Genomic DNA, 18,953 nt, shown 5'->3' on the forward strand with positions numbered 1-18,953 from the left:
TGGCATATTAGTTTCTCTGCGGGAAGAACAGTTTCCATCGAAAAAAAGTATGGGGGTTCGGGAAATTTCATAGTCCCTTTAAATTTTCAAAGTCAAAACTCCATGCTATTTCTTGCATTTTTTTAAAGATATAGATTAAAAGGTTGTGCATATACTCACACGTACTATACAAGATATTTGATTGTGGCTTAAATGCTAAAATTTATCGATTCACATTCAGGAGAAGTGGTGACTACCACACATCAGTAAGAGTTTAATCAAAAATTGAACAGGTGTTGCGATTTATGATCAGTGTTGTAGAATGTGTAATTGCACAATACGCAAGCTTTAGCTCTCTCACTTTGACGAGCACTCTTTCACGATGACAGATAATTTAATCGAATGAATTGATATTTTCTATATAAACTGTAACATAATGCGAATTCTTTATGTCGTGGATATTAAAAGTTACAAATATTTTCCGAACGAAATTTACTTAAAACTCGCAACTCGCTTGAATCCAGCGTTGATTAACGCAGGTGATATGTTGTCGCCGTGTTTGTATTGCTTCAACAACTTGCATTTTGTCGCGATGAACTTGCACAGTCTCTTATTGATGTTTCCTTTCTTTGTATGAAGATTCTTGAATGGCGTACAAGAGAGTATTACATGAAAATCGTCCGGTGGTCCACCGCAATTGATGTGTTTGTTGAGTTTCAATAAATGATGATACATCAGACCTTGCACGACAATATTGAACTTCTGTTCATTCGACATCATTGACTGGTAGAATAAAATAATTGCGTTGCCGTGGTAGTGGAACATATTACATGATAAGATTTTATGTACTTTCAACAAATCCGTAATGAATTGTGCGATATAGACCGCTTGTATATGATAATTTGATCTGACTGCTTTCTTGATGAATGCAATGCCCATTGCAATGATTACAATTGCATCTGGTCTAGTGTATTTCAATTCTTCGTTAGCAAATCTCAAAAACTCCGCCATCAATCCCAGTGGCCCTTCCGACGTTGATGTGCAGATATTTTTATAAGTATTGTAGATTCGGCATATAAATTCTTGCATCTTGAGGTCTGTCGTTTGTACCATATCTCCGAATACGACCATGTCTAGGACGTATTGAAATGCAGCGATAATGGAATCGTTTCGCGGCTCTTCCTTTTCGAAGCAGTGTTTTATCACATCTTCCCATGACTTATGGTATCGAGTACAAAATCTGTCCATCTTTTCAATGTAGAACAATTGTCTCTTCTGTTTTCAAGTGCGCGTCTACACTTAATTAAAAGCATATCTATGCTCATTTTATTGATTAATTTTTTTAGAATGTTATTAATATCCACATGCTATGAGAATTATGGAAATTGATTTACAAAAAGGTGTGATGAGTAAGAAAAAATATGCGCTTTCAATGATTCTATGCACAAGGCCATACTAGAGCCCATCCCTCCCTAAGTTGATGTTGGTGTTGGGGGGTAGTGGGGTTTCATCACACTTTATCGCTTGAGTCCACTGGTTGATCATGTTTATTCATTGAAAATGACAAGTTTCTGTACAGATTCTACGGTGTATTCACGCTGCTTGCTTAGAAATGATTTGCCTGAATTAATTATTGTTTTGTTTAAGGTTCGACTGATATTCTATGGGTTGGACATTATCTATGCATGATGTATTAATTGTGTCGTATTTGTTTCAATTGTTCACTCGATTGAGATAAGTAAAAATAATCTCTGAGTTGGGAATGCCTCATATTTCTGAGTCGTGTTTCACATTTGAGTTTTCTGTGTGGTTCATTAGAACTTTCTGTTGCAAGATATTACAAAAATTGATGTAATTAAATTTGTTTCTCGTTTTTGATTGAGTATTGTTGCTACCATTTAATAATTTGGACTTTCTCTATATATTCAATAACAATATCGCATGTGTACAAACTTATTCGACTTGTCAACCACTTTGACGAAAGATCTCCTTTTCAAGGAAAGGATGCGAAAAGATAGTGATCCCCGCGAATAATACCCACATCTATTTGTGCTGACAATAAAATATATCGCCTTTGAACTATCTTATCTGACCTCTAGAACGTCCTGTTTGCTGGGCGAAGGAATATAGCCCCCAACCCTTTGAGTGATAAAGCATGGGAGCTTGGTCATATAGATAGAGACATAAAGTCCCCTAGCTTTGAGGGAATGATTGAAAACCGAGATGAAAACAGTGCATATTTTCTATGTCTTGGATACCTCAGTCAAGGTTCGTAGTGTTTGTTAGAATGAAAATTGTATGTTGGTCGATTTTATGATGGTTCAATGATAGATTATTTTCCTCTGTTGGCGTGTACATGTCGCCGCTTAGAGTGTTCCCCTGTTCTTCAGCGTTAAGTCTGTGCTATATTGTAATATTTCTCCTTTTGATAGATTGATTAGCTATTATTTCTCTATGTGTTGGATGGTGCGCAGGTTTGGCTCTCTATTAGTTGTAGCTGTTGATTGTGTTGTTTCTCGTTATTTTCTTACGTCTATGCTGTTCACTTAATAGGAAATTGTTGAATTGTGTAATGTTGCAATAATCAACTTAGATTCCCTATTGCGCTTGAAATGTTCATAACTGTCACAAAACAGGTGTACGCCTTCCGTCTTCAACAAATCAGGGCAGATATTATTAGAGCTGGTTGTTGGCTAGGAGCGTGCTATGCGGTGAAGTTCATTTTTTAATATATTTTCTGCGTTGATAGAACAAAGTAAGGTTTGTAGTGTCTCTTAGAATGAAAATTGTATTGGGTTCGACTAGATTAAGTTACGATGATGATTTTATGATATTTAAAATGATAGATTATTCTCCTCCTCTGTTGTTTTGATTAAGAATATCTTCTTTGTAGTGTTATAGATTTTGTTTCCTCTTGTGTTCGTGTACCGTGGTCTTCCAGGGTCTCTGCTGTTCACAGTTAATTACATACAGCTATCAGAACTTCCTTTCTCTGCTATTCATCCGTGCATGTTTATCGTTTTGATAGATTGTTTTTCAATTATTTTCCTGCGTGTGTCTGTTGTTTACGTGTTGGATTTTGGCTCTCTATTAGCTGTTGATCTTGTTTCAATAATATTTTCTTGTCTGTTGTTTACACGTTGGCAGATGGTGTTTCTCTGCTATTCAGCGTTAGCTCTGTGCTGTATTAAATTCATCATGTGCATCAAAGTGCTTTTCTGCTATTCATCCGTGCATGTTTATCGTTTTGATAGATTATTTCTCAATTATTTTCCTGCATGTGTCTGTTGTTTACACGTTGGCAGATGCGCCGTTTAGAGTGTTTCTCTGCTATTCAGAGTTAAGTGCGTGCATGTTTCTCGTTTTTGATAGATTGTTTCTCACTTATTCATCCTTTGTGTACCTCTTGTTTACGTGATGGGTTTTGGTTCTCTATTAGCTGTTGATCGTTTTGTTTCTCGTTATTTCCTTACGTCTATGCTGTTCACTTAATAATAAATTGGTTAATTGTGTAATGTTGGAATAATCAACTTAGATTCCCTATTGCGCTCGAAAATGTTCATAACTGTCACAAAACAGGTGTACGCCTCCCGACTTCAACAAATCAGGGCAGATATCATAAGTTCTGTTTGTTGGCTAGGAGCGTGCTATGTGGTGAAGTTCATTTTTAACATGTCTATTTTCTGATGAGTTTGATTTTTCTTCTGATTTTCTGAATGATAGATTACTATGTTGTTTTGATTAAGAATAACTTCTTTGTAGTGATATAGATTTTATTTCCTCTTGTGTTCGTGTCCCATAGTCTTCCAGGGTCTCTGCTGTTCACAGTTAATTACATACAACTATCAGAACTTCCCGGCGCAAGAATACGAGACATCATGACACATGTAACCGCCGCCCCACCGAACATCACGCACTTCATACTCCACGTAGGGACCAACGACATCGCACGGTCGACAGCACAACATGTCATCCAGGAATTCGAAGCACTAGTTTCCTTCATCACAAACAACAGACCAGGCGCTGCAATAGTACTGACAACGATACTTCCCCGAAGACAGAACTAACACCGAGCACACATATACCAGGACACATGGCTACACGAGTTCGACAGGAAGGCGCACGCTGTCAACAACCACCTCATCCACATGCGTCAGGTACACACCAACGTTATGGTTATCACACACGCAGCTTTCGAATACCACGCTGAAGCACATCTCGCTCGGGACGGTATCCACCCAAACCACGCAGGCGTACGAGCTATGGCACACAACATCAAACACCTAATGGTCCATAGATGCCGTCCTGCACTGACAAACGCTCAAACACAACATCCTCAACCAGCCTACACTTTAAGTGCCAGCACCGCAAACACGCCAGAACACACGATGGCATCAAAGGGGACCACAACGACCACTGCACCCACGCATACACACGCGGCAAACGACAACACTCCAAACACAACCCGCACACACACAAAGTTCACGCAAACTGTGACACGGAAAACCACAAGCACGCAAACACAGACAGATGACATCGAGGAACACAGCGAGTCTCCACAGCCACTGACCCCACAGCCACCGACCCCACAGACACTAAGCACGCGCACATCACGCAGAAAACACCGTTGACTATCTAATCACCAGCCTACCGTGCAGTCAACGAACTTTCTACGAATGCGAAAACTCATGGAGAAACGTAGCCGATACCTACATCATCTACGGATCTACACCCACCACCTGGCTCACAACACAGTACCTAAAGGCCTCACCCCTAAAACAGTTCCTGCATTAGGAAAACTGACACCTGAACTAGAGCTAGAGTGGGCATCAGCCCTTAACAACACAGCCCGTACGTTTCTAGAAAAATTAAAGAAACAGTGCCACGCGCAACTCGCTACGATCCAGGCCCATATGAACAATATCAGTCTCACCGACGCGGAGGCAAACACTCTCGAACTACACATTCAACAACTCAACCGCGAGCTAGCTAACAAGGAACACTCAAAACTCGGAAAACCTAATTCCAACAACGACACGGATACCGGACCCACTAACACGACACACGCAGCAGCCGAACAAATAATTTCCAGCACCACAACCACAACTCTCCGCAACATCGCTGAGCCACCCCGAGAAAACGCTGACGCAAGCACCGTAATAGATATATCACGCTCACTAACCAGCGACGAACTACAAGTCCTCTCTAGGGGGTTAACATTCTGCCCTACACTCAATTCTGTTAACGAATACGAAATCCACAAAGACATATCAGACTTTGCGAGACGGCTACGCCTTAGAGAATTCTTCGCTCATACAACACAAGAAAACAACAACGACCTCCGACTACCATCAACCTGGACACCAAATCACGGCCGAGAACCCGCATTAGACCTGTATATTAAACAAGTAAGCAACGACATCCTTCGCGGTATTTCCCAAAGCTCGCGTGGTCACAACCTCACTAAAACACAGCGTGACATCATCAAAGCGCTAGCTGACAGAGATGATATCATTATCAAGCCCGAAGATAAGGGTGGGAGTATCGTCATCTGGCCCACAGATAAATGCATTTCTGAAGCTCATAGGCAACTCAACAATACGCAACACTACTTCAAACTGGACCATGACCCAACAAAGGAGTACACGGCGCTAATAACCCATACCATACAGGACCTCCACGAACGAAAGCTCATCACACGTGATGACCTCAGATATCTTACCCCATCAAACACAGGCGCAGGTCGTTTCTATTTACTGCCCAAAATCCACAAGGTACACGCCAACGAGCTCTATACGGCTGACATCCCCGGCAGGCCAATTGTATCTAATAACAACACACCAACAGAAAGACTCTCGAAATTCCTGGACCACTACTTAAACCATATTCCGACAACACTGCCATCGCATGTACAAGACACACCCCACCTCCTCAGAATAATCAGAGATATAAACAACACTCGTACATTTGGTAGGGACACAATACTAGCCACGCTGGATGTGACATCACTGTATACTAACATCCCACACAACGACGGAATCACAGCCCTCTGCAATACCCTTTCTACAACAAACACCAGAAAAGACACGGAAACCATACTCGCTCTAATGGACTTGGTACTACTTCGAGTTCAATGGCGAATACTACCTACAAGTACACGGTACAAGTATGGGCACACCTGTTGCACCCACATACGCAAATATCTTCATGGGGTTCTTAGAAAACAAAGTTCTCAGCGCCCTCTCATTAAAACCCACGGTGTACCTTCGATACATCGATGATATACTGATAATATGGGAACACGGGGAACATGAATTTCAAAAGTTCATAGATCTACTGAACACCGCGCATAGCAATATAAAGTTCACATCACAACAGTCAACTCACTTAATTAACTTCCTCGACACCACAATATCACTAGACAACGGCAACCTCATCACAACCCTGTACAAAAAGCCAACTGACAAACAACAATACCTTCACTTCAAGAGTCACCACCCGCGTCACTGTAAGGTTGGAATTCCTAATGGGCAGAGTGTAAGACTACGCAGAATTTGTTCAAACGACACAGATTACGCTGAGAAGCTCGACGAACTCTGCAGTACACTTGCCCAAAGGGACTATCCAGACTCCCTCCTAACCGAATTCCGTCGCAAGGCACTCACACTCGATCGAGACGAGGTTCTGGAAAACCGAAAAAATCCTGACGCGTGCCAAATAAGCTTCATCACAAGATATTCCAACGCACATCCAAACATCAAAGCCATTCTACAGAAGCACGAGCCCCTCCTCCAAAGCAGTGACCGACTTAGCAATATATTCACAAATCCCATACAGGTGACATACCGACGCGCAGAAAACCTGGCAGACTCCTTGGTCAATGCCAAAATCAGCACAACGAGCACCCCGTACACGGGAACACGACCCTGCAACCTCCCGCGCTGCAAAACGTGCAAGCACGTTCAACACGCTAACTCCATCAAAAGCGCTGCGAGCAATTACACCCACCCCGTTGACCACGCATTCACATGCACAAGCTCCAATGTCATATACCGCATTGAATGCGGGGACTGCTCTATGCAGTACATTGGTGAAACCGGCCAACAAATGAACAACCGCCTTACCGGACACAGAACCGACACGTCCAACAAACTCCCCAAAGCAGTCGCCGAACACTTTAACGTTCCTGGTCACAATTTTGACAACATTAAACTATATATTCTAGAAACCGGGTTTAGATCCACACGTGACAGACGTGATAGGGACTCTTATCTCATATACAAGTTCAACGCTCTTCACCCGTCCGGTATCAACAAATCACAAGGCACCCTAGAAACACTTCAGAAATAAAATATGCTTTTCCCTTCTACCTCCATTATCATCTGTTATGTTCTGCATGGCCACTGCTTCCTACTTTCTTTATTGCATGCCACAACTTTGCATTACAAATATGTAAAAAAAAAATCTTTGCTGGTTCTGGAATTTTCCCCACGTAACCACTAACCTCCTTATCTTCCGCTATGCTTGCCAATTCTTGCCTGTTGTCCCGTTTCGTCCACGTGTTCGTGAACCTTCCATTTTTCTGTAACCGGTCTGTAGCCTAGATCACTACGTTCACATAATCCCCTCCACACTCTAACAAAGCAGCCATTCACTCCGGCCGTAGAAGCCCGTACGGAACCTTTCTTCCCTCCGGGCTGTTGACCCACAATTCGCATGAACCTTTAAACACGTCACACCTAACCCTTTAAATACCATGCCAATGATGAGGACGGTGCCCAGAAGAAGAACAGTCTCTGTTCGAAATATCGGCGGCTTCTGTCCTGAGGCAACTCCCTTCCTACATTCTACCGGTTCGCTGGATTTCTACCCATCTAAGTTAGTCTTGGTTAGTTTGTCATTGCTGGTTAACGATTTTTCTATAACTTTCGCACTCCTTAGTGCACCGTCGTGCACCACCAGAAGTTCCTCAGTTCCATAGACAATGAGTTGCGTGTGCAAATCCCAGTTTGCTTTATCTGCACACACCCTCCCTGTGTGTCTCTTATGATAAATTGAGATTCACTTTATGGGGTGGCGCCACCAGCCATTTCAGACAGGACGTTTTTATAGCTGGGGGCGCTGCCGCACGAAGCAGAGCATTTAAGAGTGTGCCGACGACTGTTTTAGGGGTGCTCACGGGACTGGAGCGGAGGGTACTTATCTGTTGCGGCTGCGCTGTGCGTCTGGTTGCGGTGTATCAAGGTAAAATAAACATTCTTTCTCGGTTGCATTAGCCTTTTGTTATTGTGTTCCCCCGGGTTGGCTGGACGAGCATGGTTCCGAGACGTGGGAATAGGTCCCCACAACTACTTTGTGCGATCCTGGGAAATTGATGAAACTTTATGTTTGATTATTTTCTGTTGTCCTCGGAATACCGCGGATGTGTAAAATTTAATTTTCCACCGCAGAAAGCTAGGGGCTTTCACTATGACGCTCTCCTGAATGAAATTTTTCATTTGGCACCTGCACAGTCCATACAATCAGGGTGTCGAACCGAACCCGAACCGAAATGTTCATGACACTGTTGAACACGAACCGGAGCAGAACCGTAAAAAAATAGCGTTAACCAGTTCGCGAGGAAGCAGTTCGAACATAGAAGTCGTCAGCATTACATTACAAGCTCCTCTCAATCCCCGAACGCGGACATACTGGTCTCTATATCATGGATTTAGCAAATTTTCACATAGCAGTCAAAACGAGGACGTATAGTATACAGGGTGTTTCCTTTTATCTGCAACAAATTTTCATATTCATAAAAAGGGGAGTTTTCTTAGGGCCGTTTTACTTTTGGCATTCGATTACTCGACGGGGCTGCTACTAGAAATCCAAATTTTTCCTCAGTTGTATTTTAATAAACTTTATAATTATTGACTTTAGGGAGCACATCGCAATTGCAATATTAAAGCCTGGTCACCAGATGACCCGCTCGAGCCATAGATGAAGCACTAAAGTAATCTCAGCGCGTGCTATAGACCCAAGTATTTCAGCTCGTCCGTCCGCTGGAAACAGAAAGTGATCAAAGAAAGGGCGATGGTGACGTCGATATCTCCGCCCTCAGAAAAACTTCATACGCGATGTTGGCAAACCCTTATCGAGGTATGTTTCACGATCTTTATTTTATTTTTATTTTTCTTCCCTTTCGTTCTTTCATTTGTTTGAAGTAGCTTGCCGTGTCCGTCATTTCATTCTGACGGACACAGCTCTTGCCCTTCGCCGGTACTATAGGCGCTGATATGTAGTGATGATGCGCAAAGGTCTTTGCAAGCAACAAAGAAAAACAAAAGAACAAAGATCGTGAAGCATTACGTTTTTCTGTGACTGTAAGTGGGAGCGGAGATGTAGACGTCAGCGTCGCTCTTTTGCTGATCACTTTCTGTTTCCAGCGGACGGACGAGGTGAAACGCTCAGGTGTATTGCACGCGCTCAGATGACTTTTGTACTTCATCAGTGGTTCGAGCGGATGATGTGGTGACCAGGCTTTAATATTGCAATTGCAATGTGCTCCCTAAAGTCAATAACTAAAAAGTTGATTAAAATATAGTATCTGTTAATTAGTTCCCAAACTCAGCAAACGGCTGCTTTCCTAGTAACAGCCCCGTCGAGTAATCCAATGGCGAAAGAAAAAAGGGTCCTAAGGCAACTCTCCTTTTTATGAAAAATTGTTGCAGATAAAAGGAAACACCCTTTATATGCTGCTCAGCATATTTTGAACACGTTGAAGTGCTGTTGTGCTTGTGAGCACCGCGGCTAGCGCCCCACGCGCGCGCTGCGGTGTCTGCTCTTGAGAGAGGAGCAACCGCCTGGACGCTTGTGAAACAATAGGTTTCCAAGCAAACGACGCGGTCGTCTTCTGCTAGCGACTGCTGTATTTTCCGAAAGGTGAGTGGCCTGTCATCGTCCAGCGAATCAAGCAGGAATGGAACAGGCTAGTTCTGTAGCTCTATAAGACGAATATGTGATTAAGCAAGTGCCCAACAAACATGAGCACACATGAGCAGTAAAAATTAAACGAGTCAGAAACATCAGAAGTGAAAAAGGAGCATACGCAGAACAGTGCCTGTATGATTGATAGTGGTTTGAAAAATAAATGTAGTCCTGCTTACTGGTAGTACAGTTGTGTTGTGACACATTGCCTTTGTGTTGTGGATCAACTGGTACAATACTGTGAGCTCAGACAGAGCAAGGCTCGCAGATTTATTGTCGACATGCTTCAGTACGCTTTCAGATCGATTCACACTGCGAGTGCAGCGTGCCGAATCAGTACCGTCGTCTATATAAAAATTTATTTGGCTTCCTTTAAGTGTATCTTGCTGGCACTGTGAGTGTGAAAAAAAAAGCGATTTTGGGAAGGACTACATCGCTTCATGAGCATGAACGTTACTTGCAAGTATTCATTCATTTATCCTTCCTCTCGCTAAAGGGAGTACCCGGACACCAAAAACGTCAATACAGACCGCAGCAGTTAGCTATTAGCCTCCCATTTCCCGATAAAAGCAGTTTTATATGAGCTATAAAACGAAAAGCGTTGAACCGGTTCGCTAACCGGTTCGGGGCTACGAACTGGTTTGCGAATCGGTTCGATTTTTGGCGGGGCCGAACTGGAACTGAACCAGAACGAAATCCACGCACCGCGAACCCGAACCCGCATTTTTCGCGATTCGACACCCTACTTACAATCGGTACATACTCTAACGTCAAAATCAATCGACAGCTCCAACTTGAGTGTTACAGGACGGACGGCATACGATGTCATGAAGCATAAAGACAGTATTATTTTATTTATTCGGGTGCAGTTAAGCTGTGTTGGAAATACATAGTTTTGCAGGAGCGAACTGTTTAACCATAGGCTACTAGTTTTTAAAACACACTCAACACTTCCCAGCAAAGAGCCACAGCGTCGCCTAATATATAGGCTGAAACGGGTCGATATGTAAATAATGCAAAATATTGGCTTTCAGTGGTCACTCATTCTTAAAAATCCGAAATAATTAGTTTACGTGAGGCTGATGTTGGTTGCATAGTATTTAGTAGCATTTACCAGGATTACTGTCCCCTCGTTATGGCAAAATAAGCGCACATGTGATCTCCTATATGTTCGTAGTACTAGGAATACGACCTACAACACCCTTTAGAGTGCGTCCCACGAAAGACAAAAAAAAAAGAAAAGAAATATGTTAGCCTTACCGTAAGAATCGGATACAACACGTGATCCATGTAAATTGGCAAAAGCTTAAGGAACCCCTGTGCACCAGCTGTCGTCATTGTATAACAGGTATGGTCGATGTCTGTCCACGCGTTTGTCCCTGACGCCAGGCATCTGTTCGCTATCTGGTCAAGCACGCCCTGTTGACAACCACCAAACTCGCTTGTACAAGCAAACCTGTCTTGGAATCCCCCTTTTAATGCAAATAATCACAATTTTTACATTTGTCTTTGTTTCGTGTTAGTAATTTCGCTCACTATAACAGATGCAGAAGTTACATACCTTATAGGGATAATCTTCGCTGCCCATAAACACTAAGTGCTCCAGTGTGTGCGGAAGGCCGTCGTCGTCCTGTGCTTCAGTGGCTGGTATTGACGAAAAATGCATCTATATAGTTATGTCCGAGTTAGCGCATATGACACGCACTTAAAAGCTACAAGCCGTGCACTGTAATCGAAATGCATGGTGATTTACTCTAAACGAAAAAATGAACGCCGTATCCGCGAGTAGCAAGTAAATTATTCCATGTAATGGTTTCAGGGTGACGCCTACTGTCCTTCCCTCTAACGCTATATAGTGTGTTCAGAATTAAGCTTTCACTAGCACTTTATAAATAGGCGAATAATAGAAAACTGGTGCTATTTTTGTCTGTTCCTTGAGTAAGAAACAGGTGCTACATAATTAGCAGCACCTGTTTCTTATACAAGTAGCGTAAAGTTATCATCCGGTTTCCTGTCATCGCTGTGTTTGCGTAGCGCTCGTGAAAGCTTAATTTTGAACACCCTGTATGCTCTTTCGGTTTAGTTAGAATTTTTGTGGATAACGTGAATTCATTATCTTCAAGTGCATGAGAGGGTATGTACCGTTTCCCCCTTGGTGTCTTTGATAAAAGGGAGCTTTTTTTTTCACAGCTGTTGCTGTTAACGGGAAGGTTCAGGGAGATCGCCGTGTCCGTGTGGCAAAATTCTCCGCGTCTCTCCAGGCCAGAGACGAAGAAAACGGAGAATGATAATAGTGCGCGTCGGTGTGGAAAGAGCAAGCAGTGCAATAGAGAACGGCAGCTGTTAACACCACCTAGATAGAGAAGGCCTCCCCATAGCTCCGTGATGTCACCACATCCCGTCCGACGGGATTATAACATGGCGTCCGTTTTGTGTGTGTGTGTGTGTGTGTGTTTGTTGTTGTTGTTGGTTGTGTTCAGGAGAGATGCTATTTAAAAGGCGAATTCACCCGTTTTTTCTATATGAAACAGCGAACCAGCGTGCACTTTCGAAGAATGGAATTCTACTGCAGCATTTGTGCTCATAACGTACGGAATACTGCTTGCACAACCGCAAGCCGAGCCACTTACTGCGTCGCTTCTTACGGGTATACCGGAGCATCAACGAAGGTGACTCAGAGAACAAGGAGCAGTCAAAAACAGGGACAACGACACACGAAGACACACAAACAGAGGCTCCGTTTGTGTGTCTTCGCCCCTGTTTTTGACTGCTCCTTGTTCTCTGAGTCATGTACCAACAAGCCCATCAAGCTACTCTAGTCAACGAAGGTGAGTTTAACAGCCTTACTACTCGTCTAGACTCGTCTAGCTTTTATGCTTCGTCCAGAACAGTTCTGTACGGTCTGCCAGCAACATAATTCGAAATATGTGCAAACGTTGCACTTCATGACTTCTTCAATTCCAGGTGGATCTGTTTTTGGATGCAACGTGCCTACGTTATGAATGGCACCCGCAGAGTGCTTTGAACATAACATAGCAGTAACATAACTTTGGTAGGATTCTGAAGACACGAGATTTAGTCTGTAGTGGCACTTGATTGTAGTGGCATAAGATTTGTACGGGCAGATGGCGTCCCGCTTGGTTTTCCGCATCGGTGGGGTCGTTCTCGGTGACTTGTAGTCTGCAAATTAAAACTGCGGACAAGCGCTCTACGAATCATTCCCACCGACTTGTGAGTCGTATCTGTTTTCCGGAGATCGTAGCGATCGGTGTGTTATCGTAGTGAGAACTAAAAATCCCTAATAACGATAAAAATTAACGGTTAGCCTGTCCGGCACCCATAACTGACCCCAAGACTTCCTTGCAGCGCATCTCGGACAACAGCTAGGTGCATCCGATGCAATTGCAGGGCCAGGTCTTCATCCTTCACTGCACCAAGTCCGGGGAGACAACTGCTCATGGCGAGGTTCCCGGTTTCTCTCAATACTCGTAAACACCTGAGGTCTCGTAAACACCTGATGTAACCTTTTCGCATTTTCTTAATGCCGACGACCAGACGAGCCCCACTCAGGTGTACCTGTGGCGGCACTCATCGACGAGTAGGAGGGGGGGCAGCAACTAGGCAGCCGGGGGAGAATGGTTACCGCCGCTACGCACTGTTGTTCCCGGGCACTCCAAAATGTGGCCACCTGGACGGTTGTCAGAATATTATCCAGAAGGCGCTGGAGGGATCGGGCACAAGGACCTGATTCGAGGAGCCTCTCTGGACTCCGTCCCTCTGCCATTTCAGGGCCTGACCTTAGAAGAGCGACATCTACCGGAACCCCCAGATCAGTATTACCCTACGGATAGAGTTCAACTCTGCCCTGTCCGCCTTGTTCCTGCACATCACTCGACTTCGACGACGGCAAACATCTGACCTAGTGGCATCTCCCCCATCTATAGGGTTCCTGGTCTATGTACGCCGGTAAATTTTTTACAAGTTCGGTGGAAATAATTATTCACCGATTGTCGTCGAAATATTGACTTCAAATGTCTTGATTTGATTTTCTGTCCCTTCGCGCTGAACTAGTTGGCAGCGGACAGTGGACATGAGGTCGTTCTTGAAAGAACAGATATTTCGTCTTTAGCTCATCACGGGGTCTTGTTGCCGATAATCAGGATCCAGGCCAGTTACAAATAGGTCTGCATAATCAGAATAGGTCTGTTTGGTCAGGAAGTGCCTCAGCTAGAGCCTAGAAACCATGGAGTGGACCTGTGCGAACCCTATTCCACAAGTGCGGAAAACTAGGTCACGGACCGACTGAAAGCCTCCACGACAAAGCTCCGATGCTAATTCCTTATAGTGAAAAGAGCGCTGTGCTATGTCACCTGTATCACTAACATGTACCTGACAAACTTATCAGCACCTGATTTTAACATTTGCCATTGTAATGAAAACAAACAAACACACGGGCATCAAGTCTTTGTTCACTGTATGCATGGGAAACTCCCGTCACATTCCTCGCCGGTTTGCATCGGGTGTCTTCACGTTTCAAAATACTATCACCGAAAGACACCGATTCCTGGTGAGCGAAATAACCACCGATTTGTCCCACCGAATCTCTGAAAAATGAAGTACCGAAAACCTGATCCACTACCCATCTTGTCTCCCCTGTTGAGTTGGATGCGGCCGTACAACTCATTCACGAACTTCAACTGCACATTTTGCCACAGTCAGCCTCCCTATAGCTTTCCAGATGACATGATCATCAATATGTCTCTCTTCTATATGCCGAGTTAGGGCAGGTGCGGGTGCCCGTTATCCTCAGTCGCCTGCGAGGGTATGAGCCCTTTCTCGCGGGGAAGTCTTGACTGTGGGACGAGAATTGCTTGAACGATAGGTCGAGACCCAGCGAAGCTGAAGCGAGGAAGAGACTGTCTGAGACACATATCGTGCCCTGGGAGAATGCTTGGCACTCTGAGCGTAAGAGACAAACCTAACATCTTTCTGGTTGAATTCTTAGTGTACGTGTTCTCTGGTGCTGCGATGGAGGTTATGACATGTCGTGCAGAGAATCACAGCGAGATTCCAGGTGGGAGATACCACAAAGTACAGAAAAGACTGAAGCGACAGCGTGTAGGAGAAACCAACTATCTCACCACCCAGCCACAACTCAAAGAATATCTCCATCCGAAGAAATTCCATTATCCTAAACCTTGTTTGCTCAAACATTGTGTGAAGGTGTGAGACCTTAAAATAAGAATTTCTCTCACCGAAACAGAGATGCCCAGTGACCAATGGTCCACCATACTTCGCAGTAAACACTGTTATGCCTGTTCTTGACGACTTATACTTCACTAAATGTAAATTAGCGTCAGTGGTAACATCACACACTCGCTTGAAATTCTCCATTCTGCATTAGAAATACCTCCTTCTTCTTCTTCCTCTCAAAAGGTGGCCGTGATCAGCAAAGGGAGATAGACCAGGGCTTGCGATATATAAAAGCGCTAGGGTTCTTCCAAATACGGAAAATACACACTTGTGCTCTTTCGGAAAAGCTAAAAACGGAGTGATTCATATACAGGGTGTCCCAGAAAACGTGTAATTGAATAATAATAATAAAAAAAAACCACACCACCTAGAATCATGCGGTAAACGGCATCTGTTCTTACTAGGCTTTTGCCACCTCCTGATGTGAATGCCATATAACATAAGTTTAATTACATAAATTTTTGCAAAGTGAACTCGGAAATTTGCCAAATAAAGGTCACTTTTTGCCCTCCGATGCGAAGAGCGTGCCGTATTTACTCAAATTGATGGTAATTGACAGTGATATTGAAAAAATACCCGAACATCATGTTCCCAGAGGATAGCGCGCGACTAATTTTTCAGCGCAGTCATTCTCAGTCCGACGAAAGGAGGTTAGAAACCCAGCCCACACCGGCATCATCGAAGGAGATAACACAGGCATGGCCTATCGCGTCCGGCTTCTGCTGGGATCATGCCTTCCCTCTCCAAATTTTAAATTTCTCAATTTTCGTCACTTTTTCTACTATCACCCTGTGGGCTGGGTTTGAAACTTCCTCCTTTCGTCGGACCGACAGCGATTGCGCACAAAAAGCCGTCGCGCGTTATGCTCGGGTGCTCCGAAACGCGATTCACGCTCCAACCTCCATGGAGCGAATGTACAGCGAACAAGCAGCGAACTTCGCTCAGCGTCGGACGCCCTAAACGCGGCGTCAAAAATGTGAGCGCCGCCGATCTGCCATGCCTGATATATTCGCCCGGAAGCGACCCGGAAGCGTCGGCTGCTGCAGAATGTGAGGGGGGCAATCCAAGCGCACTTCCACAACGATTTTGCGCCACCTACGTCTCGCTGTTTTGTCGTCTGCTATGTTCAAGTGTTTGCCAACGTTTTGGTAAATGGAATCGCGGGCGAGTAGTTCGATGCCTAAGGTTGTAAGGCTAGAGTACAACGACAGATTGATTACTGCTGTTGAAATCAGTCCAATTTCGTGGGACTGCAGCAATGCACATTATAAAGACCACCGGAAAAAGGTCCTTGTGTGGGAGGAAGTTCTCTCCGAAGTCGGGGGAGACCCAGACGGTAAGCTAATGGACTTTTAAGGTGGAATTCTGTTGACATATATAACCTCACTGAGGAACATTTTGTCTTCAGTGGACATTATTTTCGTTTCATTCGTAGGATCGACCGTGCAGGCACGATGGAAGAGCCTGCGCGACACCTTCCTTAAGAAATATAAAAGTTGGAAGGCCGGTGTGCCCAGTGCCGGTGGGTCGGGAGCGGGTGCCACGAAGGAGGTTCGATGGCCGTATTTTTGGTCCCTGATGTTTTTAAGGGACCAAGCAGATGTGGGCAAGTAAGTACAGTTTTCAGTAAGCATTCTTGACTAAACGTTTGTCCCATGTCTGGTTCTGGCAATTATTACTTAGTGCTTAATTGTTTGACATAGCAACAAAGCTTAAAATAATGAGGCGAATGAATGAGCGCGTCCTCAGTGTCGTGTTGACCTGTCTTCGTTGCACTTTATCATGTGTTGTACAGCAAAACCTGGATGTGATGTTGTTGGTACATTAGAATGTCGTCAATTGATTTTCTCACAGCGGAGGTCAATCTTCTATGTCTGACACCTACATTGGCAGACTCCCACAATGTAGTATTACATTACCAGGATATAGATGGGTAGCCTAGATCACTACGTTCACATAATCCCCTCCACACTCTAACAAAGTAGCCATTCACGCCGGCCGTAGAAGCCCGTACGGACCCTTTCTTCCCTCCGGGCTGTTGACCCACAATTCGCATGACCTTTAAACACGTCACACATAACCCTTTAAATACCATGCCAATGATGAGGACGGTGCCCAGAAGAAGAACAGTCTCTGTTCGAAATATCGGCGGCTTCTGTCCTGAGGCAACTCCCTTCCTACTACCAGGATATGATTCCTTTACCTTGCTTTGTTGTTGTAGTGCAGCCCTGGGCGCTGCTCTTCTCTGTATGTGTATATAAACATGATTTTTGTTGAGAGTCTGCAGTCATGTGTATTATTTCTTTAGTGCGCAAATGTACGTCACCATGCAAAAAAAACATGTTCCGCACGGATATTGCGCTTTGGACATTTGAATGGAGGAAAAGCCTCCCTTGGATACCCATGAAAGATCCAGTACATGAGATTTTGGGCACTGGTTGAACGTCACAGGAACGTCGCCAGGACGTTGACTGAAGATATGCGAATAAACGTGAAGTTTGACATCTTGTTCCGACAGCCACATTTTTGTTCTGCTGAGAGCAAGCAAAAACTTCTGTAAACGTTAACTGGATGGGGGGAACAAGCAAAATCGTTATATATTTCTATCGTTCGCGTGCTGCTAGCCGTGAAAGTATTTATCTATATTCGTAACGATCGTCAAGCAACAGTGGAATTTAATCACTTTTATAGCTCCACTCAGCAGCTAATCCCATTATAGACAATAGCTTGAATTAAAAACACAGTATCGCATGAAGGAATGTGAGAAACGTTATTGGTTATACCATGTCTCTGCAGATTCACGGGTTAATTGCAAAGAAGCACCTCCTCACCGTTACAGGTGTATCACGGCCCAAATACGTAATGAACTTGCCCCAACGGCCTTTATTTCAGTATAAGCTCTGGGCATTTTGTCAGCATAAACCGTTGTGAATGCTCCCTTAAGTTCGCGTACGCGGTGGAGGGGACAAAAAGGGAGCCTGCTCTTCTTTTTAGGGTGGAAGCACGTGTGGTAGCATGGTCAGCCTTGGTGGACCGTGTGTCAGAGTTTGGTCGGACGCTGGCGGGGCTTACTATACAGCATACGGCATGGTAGATATGACATAAGATATGCTTGTACCTGAGAGTGATGGCAAGTCTCTGCTGTGAAGATATTGGCTCGCGACAGCACTATGCTTTGTGAGGCCCCTTCGCACAATATGATGCAGCTCGTCAAACCTACTTGGCGGCATTCGGTAGTACTTGAAGAAAAAAGGAGGGTCACCCCTCATCAGCTGCATCTGAGAGACCAATTACATAACATGTTACCAAAAAACTATCACCCGTCCAACTTATTTCCATACAATAGTATACGACTGCTTGTGAACTATAACTGGAACTGGTCAGGAACGCACTGAACTACCGCAGTGTGGAACTCTCCTTCGATTTCCTCGTCAACCACAGGGGATGTATCCAGAACCTCCGCATCTTTCTTTCTTGCTCTTTCTTTTTCTGAAGCAGTAGTTTCTTCTTCAAAAGAAGAAGCGAGCGGTAGCTAGCACCCATGACCCCTATCCAGCGAAGGTCGCTGCCAACGATAGGTGTTTACGCTGTCGTTCGCTGTTTCAACAACCACGGATAGCAATATAGGAAACAACACGAAAAATGAAAAGCAAAACGTCAAAGATGTTGGCTGATAAAGCTTGCTGCACCACGAGAAAGACGATAACAGACGACCACTGCCACCGCTGCACAGTGTTTGAGAGCTAGCGCATTCT

General features: G+C 44.2%; 1 protein-coding gene and 1 long non-coding RNA gene across 2 annotated transcripts in view; one reads left to right on the forward strand and one right to left on the reverse strand.

Moving 5' to 3' along the window:
* Positions 1-15,339, reverse strand: part of LOC135391547 (uncharacterized protein C05D11.1-like) — a 116,005-nt gene extending 100,666 nt beyond the window's left edge. The window contains exons 1-3 of the mRNA XM_064621846.1: positions 15,201-15,339; positions 11,507-11,589; positions 11,206-11,364 (exon numbers count right to left, since the gene is read on the reverse strand). Coding sequence (XP_064477916.1) covers positions 11,206-11,364; positions 11,507-11,589; positions 15,201-15,339 — 381 coding nt within the window. The remainder of the gene's footprint in view (positions 1-11,205; positions 11,365-11,506; positions 11,590-15,200) is intronic.
* The window catches only part of LOC135393181 (uncharacterized), a 294,635-nt gene that overhangs the window by 111,651 nt on the left and 164,031 nt on the right, over positions 1-18,953 (forward strand). The window lies entirely within an intron of this gene.

Source organism: Ornithodoros turicata, chromosome 4 (genome assembly GCF_037126465.1).
Source record: "Ornithodoros turicata isolate Travis chromosome 4, ASM3712646v1, whole genome shotgun sequence".
In the NCBI taxonomy this organism is placed as follows: Eukaryota; Metazoa; Arthropoda; class Arachnida; order Ixodida; family Argasidae; genus Ornithodoros; species Ornithodoros turicata.